Source organism: Bufo bufo, chromosome 2, assembly GCF_905171765.1.
Source record: "Bufo bufo chromosome 2, aBufBuf1.1, whole genome shotgun sequence".
NCBI lineage: Eukaryota > Metazoa > Chordata > Amphibia > Anura > Bufonidae > Bufo > Bufo bufo.
In genome coordinates this window covers 91,768,488-91,787,067 of record NC_053390.1, presented here as the reverse complement: position 1 = coordinate 91,787,067, position 18,580 = coordinate 91,768,488, and the positions used below count along the sequence as shown (strand labels likewise).

General features: G+C 44.3%; 1 protein-coding gene across 1 annotated transcript in view; it reads left to right on the top strand.

The window, feature by feature from the left end:
• Positions 1 to 18,014, top strand: part of ELOVL7 (ELOVL fatty acid elongase 7) — a 44,053-nt gene extending 26,039 nt beyond the window's left edge. The window contains exons 4-8 of the mRNA XM_040420171.1: positions 1,770 to 1,850; positions 4,405 to 4,461; positions 6,284 to 6,389; positions 14,735 to 14,871; positions 17,184 to 18,014. Of these exons, the coding sequence (XP_040276105.1) occupies positions 1,770 to 1,850; positions 4,405 to 4,461; positions 6,284 to 6,389; positions 14,735 to 14,871; positions 17,184 to 17,411 (609 nt within the window). The 3' untranslated portion in view covers positions 17,412 to 18,014. The remainder of the gene's footprint in view (positions 1 to 1,769; positions 1,851 to 4,404; positions 4,462 to 6,283; positions 6,390 to 14,734; positions 14,872 to 17,183) is intronic.
• Positions 18,015 to 18,580: the final 566 nt, after the last annotated feature.

Here is an 18,580-nt window from a genome sequence, read left to right as displayed (position 1 = left end):
TTTCCTTGGTTTTGAAGACCAGAATAGTGCTGCATGCAATGCTCTTCTTGCTGTCAAATCTACAGGCTCCAAACAAAGCCCCCAATGCCTGTGTGAACAGAGCCCAGTTGTTCTTCTGGCTTCTTTCTGCTCTCTCTCCTATTTTGCAATGATGACCATATCATTGTGTCTTGCAGCCGGTGTCTGAGTAGTGCTTTCAGTAGTTTGCAATAAATGCAGGACACAGACACTTATTCCGTAAAGCAAAATATATGGAAATATATTCACCATACATATTGTGGGGCTTACAATAAAAATTTTCTAGTTCAGGCACGTATACTTTACAATTAATTGCATGGGAATTCAGGTGCTCAGCTTCCCAAAGCCTGTGTGATATCTGCAGAACTCCCTGGTCTGGGCATCCTTCAATTAGACCGCTTTGTCTATCACTGTGTCTCTGACCAAATTTTTGATTTAAAGGAGTTGTCCGGCTTCAGGGCTGATATCAGGTGTTCTTTATTCTTTTACTCCATATGAGTGGAGCACCAGAGCATTTCTTTGCTGCCTTGCACTGCATCGCACAGCACAAAGTCTGTTTACTGCCGGTGACATACCGGGGTTCTCCTCACTATGCTAGGCAGAGACTTCCACCTAGCACTGAGCCTGGTGACGTCACTATTTTGCATCCAAAACAGCCTAGGGCAGCGCTATAGACCATCTATCTGTGCCAGTGACATCACCCGACTCGCTGCTAGGCAGAATTCTCTGTCTGGCATAGTGAGGAGAAGCCCGGTACGTCGCTGGCAGTAAACAGACTTTGTGCTCCGCGATGCAGCACAATGCAAGAGGGGGCATCGCAGCAAGGAAATGCTCCGAGGCTCCACTCATATGTAGTAAAAGAATAAAGAACAGCTGATATCTGGGTTCATCCCTGAACCCGGACAACCCCTTTAAGACAGGACAAGTGTTCCCAAATTAAAGGGGATGGTCTATCCTAAGGATAGGTCTTTATTATCTGATCAACAGGGTTCTGACACACCTGCCAATCAGCTGTTGTGCAGTAGCTCCAGGACCTGAACTACACAGGTCCGTGCGATGGACAGACCTGGTTACTGCAGTGCTGCTCCCATTGAAGTAAATCGGAGCAGCACTGCAGTAATCGGCTCCATATACTGCATAACGGACAGAGTTGTGTAGCTCCAGCGGCGGAGCTACTGCAGAACAGCCGATCGGTGGGTGTGGGCTGTTGTGTTCTCCTGGCAATCAGATAGCGAGGGCCTATCCTGAGGATAGACCATCACTTGTAAAGGGTTGGACTGCTTGTAAAGGGTTGGCGCTTCCACTTGATATGATAAAAATGCCTGATGCATGATACATGGCTGGACTCTCTCCATTGAATTCTATGGGAGTAAAGAGAGAACCTTACAGCCTGGAGGAAACACGCACAAGCTTGGGGAGCTGCTGTCCACCAATGCACTGCTAAGCCACCATGATGACCATGTATACACACTGTAGATGGCCCAGACACTGCTACTGCCAGAGAGAACTGCGGCTGCGGAAATGCCGATGTAGTATTAGGTGGTTGGTCATTAATTTCAATGCCTGACTAATGCTGTGGTTAATATTGGATGGACCCCCTCCTTTATGACATCTGTAATAGGTCATAATAGGTATAAAATATATAATGTAAATAATATAATTGTTCATAAGGAGAGGCATTTTACAGTATTAATGAAGCAATGCCCTTAACACTGAATGATGTGTTGCATATTCCATGTGCTCTTGTTTAGTTCCTTATGTCAGGCTGGGCTACCGGTTACTCCTTTCGATGTGACATTGTGGATTACTCAAGATCACCGCAGGCGTTAAGGGTGAGTAAATGATTTATGATCATTCAGATACTTGACTGAGTGACTGGGAGCAGTTAATCATTGCACAGAAATCCCTGATTACAGTTAAACATATTCCCTTATAATATACATTTTATGCAGATTATCACATCTTTCCTGCATTTTTACTGCCTCAATGTCTAAAAATGGGAATTTATTTTAATTTTATTTTTTTAACCTTTCACCTTTCTTTCACCTCTGCCTGGGTGTAATGTTTTGGTCCAGCCATTTATAAAATAATTTATAAGATTAAAGGGATACTTCCATCTAGGACATTTATGGCATATTTTTAGAATTTGCCATAGATGTCAGATAAGCGCAGGTCTTGCCTCTGGGACTCTCTTCTATCTTCAGAAACAGCGGCCACCCTCCATTCACCGTGGTGGGACAGAAAAACGCTGAGTGCCGCTTTGGTTCCACACTGGTGGATGAAGGGGTGGCCGCTCTTGTGCAGCTTTCTCTCATTCACTGCTATGGGACTCCTGAAAATAACCAAGTGCGTCTGCTCAGCTATTTTCAGAAGTCCTATAGCAGTGAACGGAGAGGATGCCGCGCATGCACGACCACCTCTCCATTCACGGCAGAGCCCTGTTCTGAATATAGGTGCAGGTCTCTCCTCTGGGACCTACCTCTTTGATCTTTATGGCATATACTATTGATATGCCACAGAAATCCAAAATAGGACAACCCCTTTAAGGCTAGGGATGCATGGTGACTTTGGTCACGTGATTGGTTATGCAGCCATAAATCGCAGGATGCTACATCGCAATATAGTAAAAGTGAATGTGGTTATATTGCAATCTATAGGTTTCCCTAAGACATGCAAGTCTTGGGAAAGCAAATTGCATGTTATGGTTGTCGCAACTTGTGGTCACAATGCAACCACATTGACTTAAATTCCATTGCGATGCAGCGTCCCGACAAAACAATCTTTGATTTTTAGCTGTAGCCCAAGATGTCATGCGTAGGACACCACTGTGTGCATGGAGCCTGTATGCCAAGACACTGGATCCTCATGTGCCCCTGTACGTAGTGATGGAGTGTTGATAAGGGGGACAATGTCATAGAGGCATTTTCAGAATAGTTTTTAGAATGGATGCTTTACGGAGAAAAAGTTATAAATCACATTACCGTTATGTATTACTGTCTGTAGTGACATCGGAGGAACATAAACCCAAAGATTTCACCAATCCAGACCTGGACATGATAAGGAAGAGAGAGGGTCTTCTGTTCTCACTCCAAGATTTTTCAAAAACTTGTATCTAGGGCTTTAAGAACGTTTTTCAGACTGAAGTTTTTTCTGAGATTTCTTGGTGTGTTGTCCCATTAAAGGTGCGGCCACAAAGGACATTTCCGCCATGAATTTCACCTCATGCGTTGCAAAGGGTGTGAAATTCTCAGCATAAATTCATATCCTGCGGATTTAATTCCACACTGCAAGGCGGTTTGTTAATGGATTTTTTTTTTCCTGCAGCATGTCATCCACGTTGCTGGTACTGCATGTGGCAAATCCCCAGCATATCCGTCCTGTGTGGACTTGCCCTAAAAGTGGCAAAATGTATCTCCTACTGAGGCTGCATCTGTATTTCTAACAGCCGAGGGAGAGATTGGTCATATTTACATGCAGCAGATTCCATATATGTGAATAGGGTGGTTTTTGCAACATGTGCAAGCCCGGGCTTGAACTGGTCCACAGGGGAGCAGATGAATCCCCTGGTAGGCCCCTGAGCCAGGGTGGGGCCCTAGTCCCCCAACCCCTGCACATGTGGCACATTTCACTGACTATACTACTATAGATAGGCAGTGTACAGCATCTCGAACAGCCTATGGGCAATTTCACAGGAGCGTATTTAGTCTGGGAAATAGGCTTTGTGTGACGGCAGTATTTCCCAGACTGAACACTGCTCCTGTGGCATTATAATGATTTATAATGCTGTGTGTTTCGGCCAGACCTTGGCTGTACTGAATTTTATTGACTGCATTATGAGTACAATCCAGTACAGCTGGGGTTGGGCCACAACGCACAGCATTATAAATCATATAAAAAAACAGGACCAACGTTCAGTCTTGGAAATACTGTTGTCATGATGAGCGTCTTGTGCGGACTGAATACGCTCCTGTGAAATTGACCTATGTCCATATATCGGGGCAGGTTATTTAAAGGGGTTATTCAAGACTATAAAATGCTCCCCCTTATGACTGGGCCCCTCACAATGAATATACTTGCCTGTCTCCCTGCTACCTGTGCAGCTTCGGGTCACCGCACCGCTGCTGCTGCTTCTCCTCCCCGTGTGCGGCTGAAAACATACGGGGGGGGAGCATATGAACATACTTGTAAGCGATTTCAAACACAGCTTTGTCCTCCCGACGCCTGTGTAATTAAATAAGCTCTTTGTATCCATGGCCTTTTCCTGGACTAGATTGTGGAAAGAACAATGGTGTGTGCTTCACTACTTATAACCAAGGACGAAGGGAGATAATAATGTAAAGGAGCAGTGCAAAATCATAATTGGTCTCCTCTGTTCTCCTTCTGCAGATGGCCTGGACATGCTGGCTCTTCTACTTCTCCAAGTTTATAGAGTTACTTGACACTGTAAGTATAGCCCGATAAGGTTATACATGTTCATCTCATTCAATGAAGCTATTACTGTACTTCTTGGAGCTAAGTGCTTATCAAAGCTATAGCAGTGCGTATAACGGTACATTCACATGACTGTAAAAAAAATACATTTTTCGTGCCCATTTTGCATTAGTGCGTGCATCCACTTTCTGGCCGGACATTAAAAATGGATGATTTTCATTGGCTTTTCTTTAAAACCCCAACCCCAGCAGTCCCCTTAGTATATATTATGCCCCTCCAAAGTGCCCTTAGTGTGTGTGTGTGTGTGTGTATATGTATATATATGTATATATATATATATATATATATATATATATATGTATATATATACATATACAGTATATATATAATTATAATCTCTAAAATAAAATATCACCTCATAGTGCGCCCCCTCAAACCCCCCCCCCCGGTTTATATTATTCCCCCTTAGTACATCCAATAAAAATATTGCCCCTCTGTGGTGCAGTTAGCATAAATTTTGCCCACCGTATATATTATGCCCCTCTTATTGCTTCCCGTAAATATTATGGCCCCCTTTTGTGCCCCATTGTAATGACAGCCCAATGGCTCGTCACCTACTATAGAGCAAGATAAAGAATACTCTCCTCACCACAGGCACATGTGAGAACACCCACTCCACACTGGAGGCAGCAGGACCTGAAGCTCCCAGTGTAATCATGTGACATCATGACTCTGGGAGCCTCAGGCCCTGCTGCTTTCAGTGCAGAGTGAATGTTCCTGCGCAAGCCTGTGGTGAGGGTTTTTTAAAAAACAATTTTTCCCATAGTCTGTCTAAATGACCATTAAAAATAGGCCCAATTATTTAAATCGGGCTCGTCTGGCAGTGAAAACGGCCAAAAGTAAGTAATGTTATATATTTTTTTTGTCACTATTTTTTATTCCCCTAAAGTGAGGAAAATTGGCTTCTACCTCACAGGGTTTTTTTGCCTTCCTCTGGATCAACTTGCAGGATGACAGGCCGAACTGGATGGACAAATGTCTTTTTTCGGCTGTATGTACTATGTTACTATGTTATTATTCACTGGGCAAAATAGGCCATATGGATAACCCCGTAGACTGCCATGTTTATGGCAGGTTTCCACTGTCAGTGTGAATGTACCCAAAGGAATCTAGTACATATGTACCTGTGATATATAATTAGTGATTGACAGCTATCTCTGTACACAGGGAAGAGTGTCAATCATTGATAAGACCACGCACTGGACTCCTATGCCCAAACCCCCTCTATTCCAGCACCGCCACTGCAGCCACAATGTCATGTTTTGGCTGCAGGGATAGCGTACCCATATATCACATGTGACCACTGCAGCCAATCACTGGTTTCAGTGGTATATGGTGCAAGCCTGCTGAACCCGGACATACTCATAATTTCACCCAGGCAGCCCCCCTGATGTTAGCATCATGCAGGGCACGGGCTCTTTTATTCACAATAACACACTGCCGGGTGGATGCTTCCGCCCAGCAGTGTGTTCGGTGACTTCACCGGCTCTGATGGGCCGGCTTTAGTGCTGCCCTAGCCCATCAGTGCCTGTGACATCACTGGGCTCACTGCTGGGCAGAAGCCTCCGCCTGGCAGCCCTAAGGTACGTCACCGGAACTCTAGAAAATGCCTTTGCCCTGTGCGGTTCAGAGCAGGGCAAAGGAGAGCATCGGAGCATGAACTGCTCCGATGCTCAAGTCGGAGGGCCTGCCTGGGTGAAAATGGGGATATGTCCGGAGAACCCCTTTTAATAATGTAGAACTGATTTAACAGCGCACAATATTTCTTTTTCAGATCTTTTTTGTTTTGCGTAAGAAGAACAGTCAGATCACATTCCTGCATGTGTACCACCACTCCATCATGCCGTGGACCTGGTGGTTTGGCGTGAAGTTTGCTGCTGGTAAGTTGATCTATTTGACCATACACTTCTCATGGATAGATTTGGTGCTGTTTCTGGAAAATGTCACACCCTATTTTTTCTGATCTCATACACTGCTTACGGATGAATGACTTTCTTGTATTGTATAATTTTTTTTATATTGAAATGTAAGGTCTGTTCAGATGTCTTGGAGACGTGTTTCCTCAGTGAATCATCTACTAGTGAGTCTTCCACTCCTGGCTGTTCTGGCCATGTTCCTGGCACAGCAATTTTACAATCTACAGGGTGGGCCATTTATATGGATACACCTTAATAAAATGGGAATGGTTGTTGATATTAATTTCCTGTTTGTGGCACATTAGTATATGTGAGGGGGGAAACTTTTCAAGATGGGTGGTGACCATGGCAGCCATTTTAAAGTCGGACATTTTGAATCCAACTTTTGTTTTTTCAATAGGAAGAGGGTCATGTGACACATCAAACTTATTGGGAATTTCACAAGAAAAACAATGGTGTGCTTGGTTTTAACGTAACTTTATTCTTTCATGAGTTATTTACAAGTTTCTGACCACTTATAAAATGTGTTCAATGTGCTGCCCATTGTGTTGGATTGTCAATGCAACCCTCTTCTCCCACTCTTCACACACTGATAGCAACACCGCAGGAGAAATGCTAGCACAGGCTTCCAGTATCCGTAGTTTCAGGTGCTGCACATCTCGTATCTTCACAGCATAGACAATTGCCTTCAGATGACCCCAAAGATAAAAGTCTAAGGGGGTCAGATCGGGAGACCTTGGGGGCCATTCAACTGGCCCACGACGACCAATCCACTTTCCAGGAAACTGTTCATCTAGGAATGCTCGGAGCTGACACCCATAATGTGGTGGTGCACCATCTTGCTGGAAAAACTCAGGGAACGTGCCAGCTTCAGTGCATAAAGAGGGAAACACATCATCATGTAGCAATTTTGCATATCCAGTGGCCTTGAGGTTTCCATTGATGAAGAATGGCCCCACTATCTTTGTACCCCATATACCACACCATACCATCAATTTTTTTGTTCCAACAGTCTTGGAGGGATCTATCCAATGTGGGTTAGTGTAAGGCCAATAGCGGTGGTTTTGTTTGTTAACTTCACCATTCACATAAAAGTTTGCCTCATCACTGAACAAAATCTTCTGCGTAAACTGAGGGTCCTGTTCCAATTTTTGTTTTGCCCATTCTGCAAATTCAGTGCGCCGATCTGGGTCATCCTCGTTGAGATGCTGCAGTAGCTGGAGTTTGTAAGGGTGCCATTTGTGAGTAGCTAATATCCGCCGAAGGGATGTTCGACTAATGCCACTCTCCAGTGACATGCGGCGAGTGCTACGCTGTGGGCTCTTGCTGAATGAAGCTAGGACAGCCACTGATGTTTCTTTATTAGAGACAGATTTCATGCGTCCACATTTTGGCAAATCCAACACTGTACCAGTTTCACAAAACTTATCAAGCAGTTTGATAACTGTAGCATGGGAGATGGGTGGTCTCGTAGGGTGTCTTGCATTGAAATCTGCTGCAATGACCCGGTTACTGCGTTCACCAGACATCAACACAATTTCTATCCGCTCCTCACATGTTAACCTCGGCGACATGTCAATGGCTGTAAACAAAGAGAAACTTGTAAATAACTCATGAAAGAATAAAGTTACGTTAAAACCAAGAACACCATTGTTTTTCTTGTGTAATTCCCAATAAGTTTGATGTGTCACATGACCCTCTTCCTATTGAAAAAACAAAAGTTGGATTCAAAATGGCCGACTTCAAAATGGCCGCCATGGTCACCACCCATCTTGAAAAGTTTCCCCCCTCACATATACTAATGTGCCACAAACAGGAAGTTAATATCACCAACCATTCCCATTTTATTAAGGTGTATCCATATAAATAGCCCACCCTGTACATTCAAAAGGAAGGATTGTATGATTGAAAATGTTCCAACATGTTGGAAAATCACTGTATGGTGATTATTGCTAGTGTTGAGCGCGAATATGCGAATAGCGAATTTCAATCGCAAATATCAGCACTTCGAGAATTCGCTACTATTTAGAATATAGCGCTATATATTTGTAAAATCGAATATTGTGGTGTTTTTTTAACACAGTACACATCAGGTGATCATCCCTCCCTTCTTCTAGCTTGTGGGCCAATGAGAAGGCCTTGTCATAGCTTAGCAACATCCCTAGCAACCAATAGAAAAGTTGCCTACCCCTTACTATATAAGAAACTCCCCAGCAGCCATTTTCTAAAGTTTATTGCAGTTATGAAAGAGACAGCAGTGTCATTGCTGTGCTCTGTGCTTTGTTGTATTACATTAGACAGTATATATGTATGTATGTATGTATGTGTGTGTGTGTGTGTGTGTGTGTGTATATGTATGTGCAAGTGCAAATATATTGGAGCACTCTATCTGTATATAAAGCTAATTTAATGTTCTGCCGTGACCCACACCTGTATTTTGCACGCGTTATGCGAATATTACATTGCCAATTTTCGCAATCAAGAATATAATATCGTGAATTCGAATATTGCCCCTGCTGCTCATCACTAATAATTGCCTCTGAACGTCCATGCTATACATGGTCCACTTACTGGCCAGGTCATCACACAGGAAAGAAATTTTAAGTAGTATACAAACATCTTAACCACTTCCCGCAACTGTAACGCCGAAAGGCGTCATTGCGGCGGCTCCCCCAGGCTAGGCTAACGCCGATTGGCGTCATCTAGCGTGAGCCGAGATTTCCTGTGAACGCGCGCACACAGGCGCGCGCGCTCACAGGATCGGAAGGTAAACGAGTGGATCTCCAGCCTGCCAGCGGCGATCGTTCGCTGGCAGGCTGGAGATGTGATTTTTTTTTAACCCCTAACAGGTATATTAGACGCTGTTTTGATAACAGCGTCTAATATACCTGCTACCTGGTCCTCTGGTGGTCCCTTTTGTTTGGATCGACCACCAGAGGACACAGGCAGCTCAGTAAAGTAGCACCAAACACCACTACACTACACTACACTACACCCCCCCTGTCACTTATTAACCCCTTATGAACCACTGATCACCCCATATAGACTCCCTGATCACCCCCCTGTCATTGATCATTCCCCTGTAAGGCTCCATTCAGACGTCCGTATGTTTTTTACGGATCCACGGATCGGATCCGCAAAACACATATGGACATCTGAATGGAGCCTTATAGGGGGGTGATCAATGACAGGGGGGTCATCACCCCATATAGACTCCCTGATCACCCCCCTGTCATTGATCACCCCCCTGTAAGGCTCCATTCAGATGTCCGTATGTTTTTTACGGATCCACGGATACATGGATCGGATCCGCAAAACACATACGGACATCTGAATGGAGCCTTATAGGGGGGTGATCAATGACAGGGGGGTGATCACCCCATATAGACTCCCTGATCACCCCCCTGTCATTGATCACCCCCCTGTCATTGATCACCCCCCTGTAAGGCTCCATTCAGATGTCCGTATGTTTTTTACGGATCCACGGATACATGGATCGGATCCGCAAAACACATACGGACATCTGAATGGAGCCTTATAGGGGGGTGATCAATGACAGGGGGGTGATCACCCCATATAGACTCCCTGATCACCCCCCTGTCATTGATCACCCCCCTGTAAGGCTCCATTCAGACATTTTTTTGGCCCAAGTTAGCGGAAATATTTTTTTTTTTATTACAAAGTCTCATATTCCACTAACTTGTGTCAAAAAATAAAATCTCACATGAACTCACCATACCCCTCACGGAATCCAAATGCGTAAAAATTTTTAGACATTTATATTCCAGACTTCTTCTCACGCTTTAGGGCCCCTAAAATGCCAGGGCAGTATAAATACCCCACATGTGACCCCATTTTGGAAAGAAGACACCCCAAGGTATTCCGTGATGGGCATGGCGAGTTCCTAGAATTTTTTATTTTTTATTTTTTTTTATTACAAAGTCTCATATTCCACTAACTTGTGACAAAAAATAAAAACTTCCATGAACTCACTATGCCCATAACGAAATACCTTGGGGTGTCTTCTTTCTAAAATGGTGTCACTTGTGGAGTAGTTATACTGCCCTGGCATTCTAGGGGCCCAAATGTGTGGTAAGAAGTTTGAAATCAAAATGTGTAAAAAAAATGACCGGTGAAATCCGAAAGGTGCTCTTTGGAATATGGGCCCCTTTGCCCACCTAGGCTGCAAAAAAGTGTCACACATCTGGTATCTCCGTACTCAGGAGAAGTTGGGGAATGTGTTTTGGGGTGTCATTTTACATATACCCATGCTGGGTGAGAGAAATATCTTGGCAAAAGACAACTTTTCCCATTTTTTTATACAAAGTTGGCATTTGACCAAGATATTTATCTCACCCAGCATGGGTATATGTAAAATGACACCCCAAAACACATTGCCCAACTTCTCCTGAATACGGCGATACCACATGTGTGGCACTTTTTTGCAGCCGAGGTGGGCAAGGGGGCCCACATTCCAAAGAGCACCTTTCGGATTTCACCGGTCATTTTTTACACATTTTGATATGGATGTCGTTTTTTTTGCAAAATTTTGCAACTGAAAGTGAAAAATTTCATTTTTTTGCAAAAAAAATCGTTAAATTTCGATTAATAACAAAAAAAGTAAAAATGTCAGCAGCAATGAAATACCACCAAATGAGTGAGAAGAAAAGGAGGTAAAATTCATTTGGGTGGTAAGTTGCATGACCGAGCAATAAACCGCTAAGGTTGTGAAGTGCCGATTTGTAAAAAAGGGCCTGGTCACTAGGGGGGTATAAACCTGTGGTCCTTAAGTGGTTAAAAGGGGTTGTTGTCACAGTGTAGGGGGAGGGGAGGCCTCAAGGCTAGGAAAAGGGAAATGGTGACCACCTATGGAAACCCTAAACCTAGCCCTGACTCCAGTCAGTATGAATAGACCCTAAAGGTGGGAATATTAACACACTGGAAACCTAGGCCCTAGAAACCCTGAAAATCCCTAGTATTAGTGACAGGGTCTGAGACTACTGGTTCCTTCCCAGACGAACGAACCAGCGTCTCCCCGAGGCTTAGTAAACAATGAGCAAATGAGAGCAACAAAATACCAAGAGAAGCAAACTTATCTTCAATAGAAAATGGATGAGCAGGAACTCGGATGAAAACATCACACCAGCTCTTCCAACTTTAGGCAGAGAATATCAACCACATGGTATGAAGTGCGAGTCCAGACTAAATAGAGAGCAGTAATGACAACCAGCTGCACCTGGGATAAGAGGTGTGGTCATTTCTAACAACAACAACAACAACACTGCAATAAGTGAAAACAGAGAGACTGTCAGATAACCTCTCCTGCCGCCAGTCTCTCAGATCTTCTAACCTCTGTCATGGGAGGGACTGTGACAGTTGTCCACTCTTACTATTGATGGCCTATCATCAGGGTAGGCCCCAAATCCCTGATCGTCATGGTACGTCTCACTGCCCTCCTGCCAATCGACTATTTCAGAGTAAAGGTCAACAGAGCAGCAAATTATCCGGAAATGAGCATTCCTTCCTGACAATCTGCTGCTCAATGGTGGAGGAGACCACTGCATTTACATGCAACGATCTCCTCCAGATTATGGGGAGGAGTGATCACTAATGCCATCGCTCTATCCCAAACTGACTTATTGTTTGCCAACAGCAGATCGTGATTACACAGTGAGATCTGCTGCCAGCAAAGGAAGATTTTTTGTGCATGCACAAATGATCACATTACCCGATGAACGAGCGTTCTGTAATCAGCGGTACAGTTACACCGGCAGATAATCGCTATGAACGCTTGTTAATGATTATCTATAAGATTCTTGGCCCGTGTAAAGGGCCCTTAATTTTGGTGCCGGAACTATACAGCACCGCCCATTGGACAGAGCTTGTAGCAGCACTACCATTCACTTCAATGGGAGCGGTGCTGCCGTAACCAGCTCCGTCCACTGCACAATGGGAAGAGCTGAGTGGTTCTGGAGCCTGAGCTACTCTCGAACATCCATATGTTCTTCATAAAAGGAACCTGGAAGTAGGTTTGGGGCCAGTAGACCACCACCGTGTCCTTATGCAGCTGGGGTATAACATGTGCCGTTAAAGGGCTTGTCTTACTTCAGCAAATAGCATTTATCCTGTAGAAAAAGTTAATACAAGGCACTCACTAATGTATTGTGATTGTCCATATCGGCTTCTTTGCTGGCTGGATTCATTTTTCCATCATATCCATGGGTTACGACCACCAATCCAGCAGTGGTGACCGTGCTTGTACACTATAGGAAAAGGCAGCCACCTTGATACTGTTTTTTTCTATAGTGTGAAAGAGCGACCACCGCTGCTGGATTACAGGGTGTTCGTAACCATGGAAACAAGCAGTGTATAATGTGATGGAAAAATGAATCAAGTCTTCAAAGGATGCAATATGGACAATCGCAATACATTAGTAAGTGCCTTGCATTAACTTCCTCTACATGAAAAATGCCAGTTGCTAAAGGGAGACAACACCTTTAAGTGGAGTGTATTGTACTCTGCTTCATCAGCCATATGCTATTCACATGTGCCCAAAGTAGATGGAAACAAGTCTCAAACTCCTCTATGATGATTCGGGTTTTCTTTAGCTTAAAGGGCATCTGTCCTCAGATTTGGACCTATGAAATGGTCTCTCCTGTCACATGTGCTCTTGGCAGCAGAAGGAATCTGTGTTGGTCCCATGGTTATGTGCCCACATTGCTGAGAAGCCAGCAATCATTCGGTAAACTGGTCAAAACATTCGGGGCTCAAGCCCCGAATGTTTTGACCTAACGACGCCCGTGCCTAGAGGCTCTGATTTCTCTGCAAATGTTGCACCCTGTGCATTTTGATTGGTAGGGCACGACCGTGAAAACATTACCACTTCTGGGCCTGTCAATCAACATGCAGATGGCGTGGCAGTTGCAGAGAGAGCGGAGCCTCTAGGTGTAACAGCAACGCCCTCGTTGCTCCTAGAGGCTCATTTGCATATATTAAAACATCATTTTTCTCAGCAATGCGGACACATATGGACATGGGACCAACACAGATGTCTTCAGCTGCCAAGCGCCCATGTAACAGGTCAGCCAGTGTCATAGGGACATATCTGCTGACAGATGCCTTTCAACAATGCAGCAATGGGTGGTTTTGATATAGGCAGAGATGAAACTCTAAAACCTAGCTGCAGAAGGATATACTGGTGGTTTAGTGACCCCCAAACCTACAGACAGGTTCCCTTTAAGTCAGACCTTTTGTGAAATGTAATGTTTTTTGTTCACATCGGGGTCATTGGTTTCTGTCAGGTTTCCAGTATAAAGGAAACCCAACGGAAACCTGACAAGACTTCCAATTAACGTCACTGCAGTTCGATGGGAATTTTTATTTTATTTTTTAAGTCTTCTCACGATATTTAACAGAAACCAGAACCTTAAAGGGCTTCTGTCACCCCCCAAACAGCAATTTTCAGTATTGGACTTAATATAATTGCTAATGTACGCAGAGTCCATATATACCCCTCTTACCGCTGGCTGTGCTTTAAATTCTTAAAAATAGTACTTTTGTGATATGAAAATTTCTTCACTACCAACAAGTTTGGCGGACTTGCTGGTAGCCGCCGCATCCTCGGTAGAAAAAAACGTCCCCTCTTCCGCTTGATTGACAGGGCCAGCGAGTGCTCTCCTCCTCTCACTGGCTCTCTCTGCCCATAAAATCCCGCGCCTGCGCCGTACCGGTCCTCATTCGGGTGTAGGACTGACGTTATCGCCGCAGGCGCACTGAGGAAGGAGCAGCCAAGCGAGCGTCCTTCTCTCAGAGCGCCTGCGCCGAATGAGGACCGATACGGCGCAGGCGCGGGATTTCAGCTGTAGACAGGGCCAGCGGAAGGAGGAGAACGCTCGCTGGCCCTGTCAATCAAGTGGAGGGGGCGCTTTTTTAGACCGAGGAAGCGGCAGCTACCAGCAAGTCCGCCCAACTTGCTTGCTGGTAGTGAAGAAATTTGCATATCACAAAAGTACTATTTTTAAAGAATTTAAAGCACAGCCAGAGGTAAGAGGGGTATTAATGGACTCTGCGCACATTAGCAATTATATTAAGTCCAATACTGAAAATTGCTGTTTGGGGGGTGACAATAGCCCTTTAAGATGAACAGAGTCCTAGTTGTTTGGTCATTTGTTGTAATGGAACCAGTCAGTCTTTGACCTTCATTAGGATAATTTTTCTCATCTCTTTTGAAAAGCAAAGCACTTGTGTGACCTTTCCTTGTTCTTCATGCTTCTAGTATGTCACTATTTTCCATGTCTCTTCTCGATCAGGTGGTTTGGGCACATTCCACGCGCTGGTGAACAGTGTAGTGCACGTGATCATGTACAGCTACTATGGACTCTCTGCACTGGGACCTGCTTACCAGAAGTACCTGTGGTGGAAAAAGTACATGACCTCTATCCAGCTGGTACGTAATGTCACAGATGAAACGCATTTATAGAACACACTTCTGCATTTGTATTGCTAGTGGTTAATTTTACTGCAGGTGAATTTACATCATTTCCCATGTTGGGTGATGCAATCCAACAATAAAAAAAACACTGATTTTATATAAAGGGAAATAATTATGAATTATGTTTTTACGGTCTGCCCGAGGACAATAGGATCCTTTCCTTTGGAAATGACACGTCCTCATCCTGGCCGTTAAAGGGGGATATCCCGAAAATGGAGGACCTACTTCACTACACCAACACTGACTCCAACATCCACATCACTGTATTTTTCTTTAATGTGCTATCTACATTTTTGCGGACGGAACACTGACCCATTCATTTCTATGGGACAGTATATGGAGCCATGTGGCCGTTCTGCAAATTATAGAGCAGCAGGTCCTATTCTTATCTGTATTGTGGATGAGTCCACAAATTTCTGGACAGTCCGTAAAAGTAGAGAAAAAGGGGGTCAGTCAGCACATCCCAAACTGCAGGGGCACGTTGCTATGGCTGAGAACAAGACTGTTAAACAAAACAAGCAATGCAACAGCTCACTGCAAACCAAATAAAGTACAAAATTGCATCATAATTGCAAATGCTGAACTAATAAGTTAGAGATACTTGGCAAATCGTTTTGTACAAAATTATTTGAGCCCGTCTGCCGAACGTCAAGGCAATCTCTAGTTAGACAGGTTCCTAACACTAAATATACCTGTTATGTGTCATAGCGGCTATCATATAATTCAGAAAGTGCAGGTTCCACTTACATGCTGGATCCGCCTGAATTTCTGTCATTTTCGGTGCCAAAATGGCCTCCATTATCTCCAGGGAAAGCAGTTGCCAGCATGCATGCCGGGCCCACTCCACACCACCCCTGGCACCACATGGTCACCAAGGACTGCAATGAGAGTCCACACACTATCTCTCTCCTGGTGCCAGATGGCTTTAGTGAGTGAGGGGGGAGCAGGCCAAGCTATATACTAACACTAATTAAAATCAACCTATGGGACAGACGAGCTGGTCAGGAGTGCACGACTGGGGAGGCAGCCACACCTCCAGCACGAACTGCAGAGAAAAAGGGGGTCAGTCAGCACATCCCAAAGCGCAGGGGCACGTTGCTATGGCTGAGAGTCCGTAAAAGTAGGTGACTTTTTTTTCCTGTGTCGGAAAAAAAAATAGTTTTTTTTTTTTTTTTTTCTTCAGGCTAGTGGTTCTTACCTAGATTATTTTGGTGGTAATCCGTATTTTACAGCTCACAGTAAATGCTGGTAATTTACTATCAGTATATTGAGCTATAGACATGGATTACTTATCTTCATCATTCATTATACTTTTCCAATTTGTCCGTAAAAATGTTGGCTGTCCATGATTTTGGGATAAGTTGTCAAGAAAAAAGAAAAATTCTGTTTGGCAACTCTGACCCGGCCCCCTTTTTGGAAAGTGGCCAGGGTGGCATAGAATTGGCACTTGTGAATAGAATTAAGGCTAGTTTCACACTAGTGGTAAATGCTTCCGGTCTGTCGGAAGACAATGTATCTGGCACAGCATGATACTACTTGAGCCGCCAAAGCCCATTGACTATAATGGGATTCGGCAGGGATCTAGCCTGTTTTCCGGCATTAGTACTTGCAGCAGTATTTGTCCAGCCGAATCCCGGCACTAATGCTGGAAACAGGCCAGTTCCCTATGGAGTCCCATTATGGTCAATGGGGTCTGGTGATGCTCCGGCCTTTTCCGACTATGTCGGATGCTATGTCTTTCAACAAGCTGTTCCTCTCCTGGAAGAATTTATTGCTAGTGTGAAACTAGCTTTAGGCACAGCGGCATGTAAAAAGTTGCAAACTTCAGGTTTATGACTTTAAAGGGGTTATCCAACGCTTATAATGACCCCCCCTCCCCCTAATGCTTGGTCCTCTCAGGTTATACTTACCCCGCTCCCTGGCATCTGCGTTGCTTCTGATCCCCGCATGGCCGCAGCTGCATCTCCCCATTGTGTGGATCAAAACATCCAGGGGTGGTTGGGGGGGGGGGGTAGTCAATAGCAGGCCGCGATGGGGACGAGCCTCCCTAGCGTCACCTGCAAGATGCAGAGAAGCAATGCGGGTGCCGGGGAGTGAGGAAAGTATAACCTGAGGGGCCCGGGCATTGGCGGGGGTCATTATAGGGGTTTTAATGCCCTTTAAGCCAGAAAACTGGTGTAGAGTGATAGGACCACATGGTATGGTTGGATCGGAAACAATGAGGCTGATAAATGTTACTCATTTCCCTCCTTTTTTTCCCCTCCTAGACACAGTTTATCTTGGTCACTTTCCATATCGGGCAGTTCTTCTTCCTGAAAGATTGTCCGTACCAGTTTCCGGTTTTCTTATACGTCATTTGGCTATATGGACTCATCTTCTTAGTCCTGTTCCTCCATTTCTGGTTTCACGCCTACATCAAGGGGCAAAGACTGCCGAAAACGCATCAGAATGGAAAAGCTCTCCAGAACGGACACGCGAAGGACAAACCTCATTGACCATACTGGAAACTACCTAGCCGTACCCAGGTGTGGTACTGTGAATTACTTGACAATCGGGCATACACTGGTTACCAAAAAACACAACGGCGGACATTTATGAAACTGTCTCAAAGAAAAAGTGTCTTTGTTTCCCTTAGCAGCCAATCGCAGCGCAGCTTTCATTTCTCACAGGCTTCTAGAAGACTAAAAGCTGCTTTGTGATTGGTTTTGATGGGAAACAGAAAGTTTTGTCTCTACAGACGGTCCTCAGGACTCTGGCTACTTTCACACTAGCGTTTTTGCTGGATCCGGCAGGGTTCAGCAAAAATGCTTCCGTTACTGATAATACAACGATTTGCATCCGTTATGTACGGATCCGGTTGTATTATCCCAAGACAGATCCATCATTAACTCCATTGAAAGTCAATGGGGGACCTATCAGTTTTTATTGTATCAGAGAAAACAGATCCGACCCCATTGACTTGCGTTGTGGGTCATACCGGATCAGTCTTGCTCCACATCCCATGACGGAAAGCAAACTACAACACGTTGCGGTTTGCTCTCCGGTCTGGGAACGCAACTAAACGGAACGGAATGCATTTTGGAGTGTTCCGTTCTGTGCTGTTCAATTTTGTCCCCATTGACAATGAATGGGGACAAAACTGAAGCGTTTTTTTTCCCGGTATTGAGCCCCTATGACGGATCTCAATACTGGAAAACTAAAACGCTAGTGTGAATGTAGCCTCTGCCCTATATTTTGCACTTTGCGCCAACAAGATGATAAACCTGTATTTTTTACTGTAACTTATTTGGGAAAGCGTGCTGTCTCTCTTTTTTTTTTTTCTTTTCTTTTTTGTTGTCGTTTCAACAAATGTACATATATTTATCTGATAATTGCCCATGAAGCTGAATACTTGTCCTTTTGTACACAGGGATATATGTAGAAGTATTTTTTTACTTTGAAAATCCTTATGAATCACAAACCAATGTTAAGTGAATGTCTGAGGCATCGCCTTTGAATGAATGATCTTGGATCTGACCATGAAAGGTTGTACCGAGTCCGAGATATGACATAGGCTTTAATAAATGCAACGAATGCTGCAAGCCAGCACCCAGTGTCCAATTTTATATATAATTGTGCCAAAATAAAAAAAAAATCCTGGAATGCTGTCTCTGGAATCTTGTGT